The sequence below is a fragment of the Sinohyriopsis cumingii genome, chromosome 8 (assembly GCF_028554795.1).
Source record: "Sinohyriopsis cumingii isolate HCF-2022 chromosome 8, ASM2855479v2, whole genome shotgun sequence".
Classification (NCBI taxonomy): domain Eukaryota; kingdom Metazoa; phylum Mollusca; class Bivalvia; order Unionida; family Unionidae; genus Sinohyriopsis; species Sinohyriopsis cumingii.
This window is the reverse complement of record NC_142968.1, coordinates 75565309-75569696: the sequence shown is the minus strand read 5'-3', so window position 1 is coordinate 75569696 and position 4388 is coordinate 75565309. Positions and strand designations below refer to the sequence as shown.

General features: G+C 37.2%; 1 protein-coding gene across 1 annotated transcript; it reads left to right on the top strand.

The window, feature by feature from the left end:
• The first annotated feature begins 992 nt into the window (after positions 1–992).
• Positions 993–1400, top strand: LOC149793851 (uncharacterized). The gene has a single exon (XM_089969057.1). It carries the CDS (start codon positions 993–995, stop codon positions 1398–1400), a length of 408 nt encoding a protein of 135 aa, XP_089825183.1.
• The last annotated feature ends 2988 nt before the right edge of the window (positions 1401–4388 follow it).

Genomic DNA, 4388 nt, shown 5'->3' with positions numbered 1-4388 from the left:
GGAAATTAAAAAACTATTCTTTAATTGAATGCCGTCACTGTTGTACCAATGACGTCGGTTTCCAACGAATGTTAGTGTATTGCCAATATGTATATATATATATATATATATATATATATATATATATATATATATATATATATATATATATATATATATATATATATATATATATATATATATATATATATATAAAGGCAGGCATGTGGATCAACGGCACATCAGCATAATGATGGCTATGCAGAGCCGAGTATTTTTTAGACATAAATAATGCAAACAAAGCAAAGATCAATGCGGAAACGGGTAAAACGGGTAAAATACTTAAAATACAAAATCATTTTTCTACAAACTGCATTTTTATCGCGTCTTACAACATACACGAGGGCATCTCGAGCTTATTCTGCAAAGGGAGGTTGGTGTTGGGGCGGGTCATAAAATAGTAGGAAGTAATATTTTAATACAAAGTGTCACCAGCAGAAATAAAAGTGGAAAAAAGTTAGCTGAACAAACATTTTATATCGTAGTCGAAAATGTTGGCTTCTTTGAAGCAGACTGTTGATATTTAAACCTGTGAACTCTGGGTAGCTTGCAACTTTAAAATTCGACGAGTTGGAGTGGTCGTCGTGTCGAGACACACGAACTATAAATTAGAAGTTGTAACCCGCCAAAATCCCGTAATTTGGTGGTTGAAATATTGATGGGGTATTCAAGTTCTATGGTTTTTCTACTCCACCGGCCAGTAATGTCAAAAACAAATGACGAGGAGAACCACACGTTAGTATATTATATATAAGTTGGACGATATGACATACAGGACCACAACGATAATATGACACACATCCATATCAACCTGATGATATAGCATTACTATATCTTCAACAAACTTAACATTAAAAGTACCAAGATGGCCGAATCGATGACTATTTATAGTTGAAGGAGCGTGTTGACAATGATATCTTCAACACCGTACGTCAGAGTGAATCCGGACTCGCATGCGTGTTCCGCGCAGAGAGGTCCACGCTCGACATGATCTTCACCATCAGGCAAATGCAGGAGAAGTGCAGAGAACAACACAGACCCTTTTCCTAGCCTTTATATACCTCACCAATAAGTTCGATCTGGTCAGCAGAGATGGAATCTTCACAGCCTTGGCGAAGATTGGATGCCCTCCAAAGCTGCTAAGCATGATCCAGTCCTTCCACGACGATATGAAAGGCACAGTAGAGTACGATGGCTTAACGTCCGACCCCTTCGACATCTGCAGCGGAGTGAAGCAAGGCTGCGTCCTTGTCCCCACGCTCTTCGGCATCTTCTTCGCTGTCCTGCTCAAGTACGCCTTAGGGACGTCCAGAGAACGGATCTACCTGCACACGCGATCAGAAACAGACTGTTCAACCTGACGCGACTGAAGGAAAAGTGCAAAGTGCGAGAAATAACCATCAAGGACATGCTCTTCGCAGACGATGTTGCTCTAGCCACCTGCACAGAAGCTGAGCTACAGCGCCTAGTGGACCGCTTTGCTAAAGGATGCGATGAGTTTGGGTTGAGCATCAGCCAAAGAAAACCAACGTGATGGCACAGGACGCGGATCCACCAAGCATCATAATCAACAACTACGAACTTGAGGTAGTCAGTCAGTTGACGTACCTCGGCTCCTCCGTCACCAACAACCTCTCGCTCGATTGTGAACTCACCAAGCGGATTGGAAAGGCATCAACAACTCTCTCTAGGTTGTTGCCGAGAGTGTGGAACAACAGCATGCTGACCTTGAACACTAGGATCTCCGTGTACAGTGCCTGTGTGCTAAGCACTCTCCTGTACGCCAGTGAAACCTGGACCCTGTACGCCTCACATGAGAACAGACTGAACGCCTTTCACATGCGATGGCTCCGACGCATATCAGGGATCACATGGAGCGATTGAGTGAAAAACAACGAGGCGCTTGAACATGCCAAGATTCCCAGCATTGTCACACTCCTCCGCTACCTCGCATCAGATGGCCGGGCCATGTACGTCAGATGGATGACGGACCAATCCCCATAGACCTTCCTTATTCGAAACTTGCCTCTGGCAAAAGGTCAATCGGACGGCCAGATCTCCGCTTCAAGGATGTCTGCAAGCGCGATATGAAAGTCCTCGACATCGATGTCAACACCTGGGAAGAGCTTGCTCTAGACTGGTCTAGTTGGTGACATGCTCTCATCACTGGTCTGAAAGCCGGCGAGGACAACCTACGCTTGCTAGCCGATAAAACGCCGCGGAAGAAGAAGCAACTCCAACCCACACCAGACTCAAACTTCAAGTTCAGCAAGTACAGCGAGGATTGCCACTCCCTTGTTGGACTCCATAGCCACAGTAGACGCTGCACAACCAACAACCGGGACATCTCTCATGGGCGTACTTCCATCGTCTCTCGAGACTAACGGATGTCAGCATATCTTCATCCTTGTGCTTTGTTTCTGCAAGTAATGAATCCCTGGCGTTTTCCTCCTTCGTATTTGGTAAAATCTCACCTTCTGCACTAAAGCCAGTGTAGATAAAAGATCGCACAAATTCAGCACTAACTGAGTGTGATGCAGTTTTTAAAATGACATTTTACCACCTAATTTACATCGTTGAGGCATTGGAGTTATCATTACAAAGGGAGGTAGCTCACTGAAAGGCGTATGGTCTACCCGCAGGTATCAATCAGAACATCATCGGTCTTAGCAGAGACTGAAAGAAAATCCCGTTTGCTATATATTATAGAATATGTCCCAAGACTACAAATCATACCTAAGTTCCGACACTTAGAAGAGACTTTAAAAAATTCCCCAAATGTTTAAAACTTAAAATGAAAATTATAAATTAGGTTTAAAAAGTATAAAATAACTAACATTTAAGATTAAAAACAAATGCAAAGTTAAAACCAATAATTGTAAACAAGCAAAATAACAGAAATAAAAAGCAAAAAAAAAAAAAAAAAAAATAAAATAAATAAAAAATTAATGATTTTTATTTATAAAATGAAATAAATTTGATAACAATTTAACAAAGAGACAAAAATATTTAAAAAACCCCCCAAAAACAACAAAGCAATCAAAAATATCAAAAACAGTTTTCTTATTTTTTAATCTGAATTTTATTATTTTTTTGGTTTATAAATGCATTGTGTTCATTGTTCTTTTCATTTAAAAGCTTTATGTTCACAATTCTTTATGAGATCGTAAATTTAATTTTTATATTTTTTTTCTTTTCCTTAGTTTTCATCATGTATTTTTGTGTTTTGTTTAATTTATTATATTGTTTAATACAATATATGTTATAAAAATTTCCAAAATTATAATCCATCCTATGTATATATATATATATATATATATATATATATATATATATATATATATATATATATATATATAAAGTATTATCTTACATACTGCTATGCTCATAATTGAACATATGTGGATGACCTATCAGGCATTAAAGCGAATTTTCAGATTTTTATGCATGCTTGTAAACTATTTCAAGTGGTTCACAAAAATATTGTCAGCACGAATAAGCGAAAGTCACCTGATGTATAGGAGTGTAATTTAGAAGGAATACTTGTATTTATCTGTAATGACTTTTGCGTTGTCATTATTATTATTATTATTAATATTACTATCAAAATAAAATAATGTACCCCTTATTAAATTATATCTACTTTTGTGCAGCAGCCTACAATACGAAGAAAGTTTATAATAATAATAATAATAATAATAATAATAATAATAATTCTTTTTCTTCTTTTTCTTCTTCTTCTTCTTCTTCTTATTATTATTATTTTTTACATATTTTTATTTATTCAGAATTTTACACAGAACTGGTTCCATTTCCTTTCAATTACAGTTTGTATGCTTCCTACCTAGAACTTTTGGATATTTTATCTTCTTGCGTTTTTCTATCTTGAATCATTAACTCTGATTCTACATCGTTTTGCATAATCATGTTTCGAAACATTTTTCAGCACGTTAAAACATACTAAATGTTGCCATCAAATGTGTGTACTTATTATTACAAAGAATATTTCTGCGCGTGCAACTAGCATCAGTATAATCTTGACTAGCATTTTAACCAAGTCAAATGTATCTAAAAATTGTATCTGTTTCTCTGTCTCTGTCTGTCTGTCTGTCTCTCTCATCCAGCCGTGCACTATGAACACGTGCATAGTTACTTCAGTAAAAGAAACATGAATCAGATAACTGTACTGCACAGAATTTGTTTTTTTTCTCTCTTCTATTTTATCCTCATTTGTCTCGGGTCATCATTTTGGTCTCCATCCATAGCGTATTCGCACATTTGCACCATGTACTGAGAAGGTCGCTGATATATGAGCTTATTTCGTGGTGGACGTAGGGTCATACAAGCAT

Coding starts and splice junctions, on each gene's coding strand:
- LOC149793851 (XM_089969057.1), top strand. CDS start 993: ATGCGTGTTCCGCGCAGAGAGGTCCACGCTCGACATGATCTTCACCAT.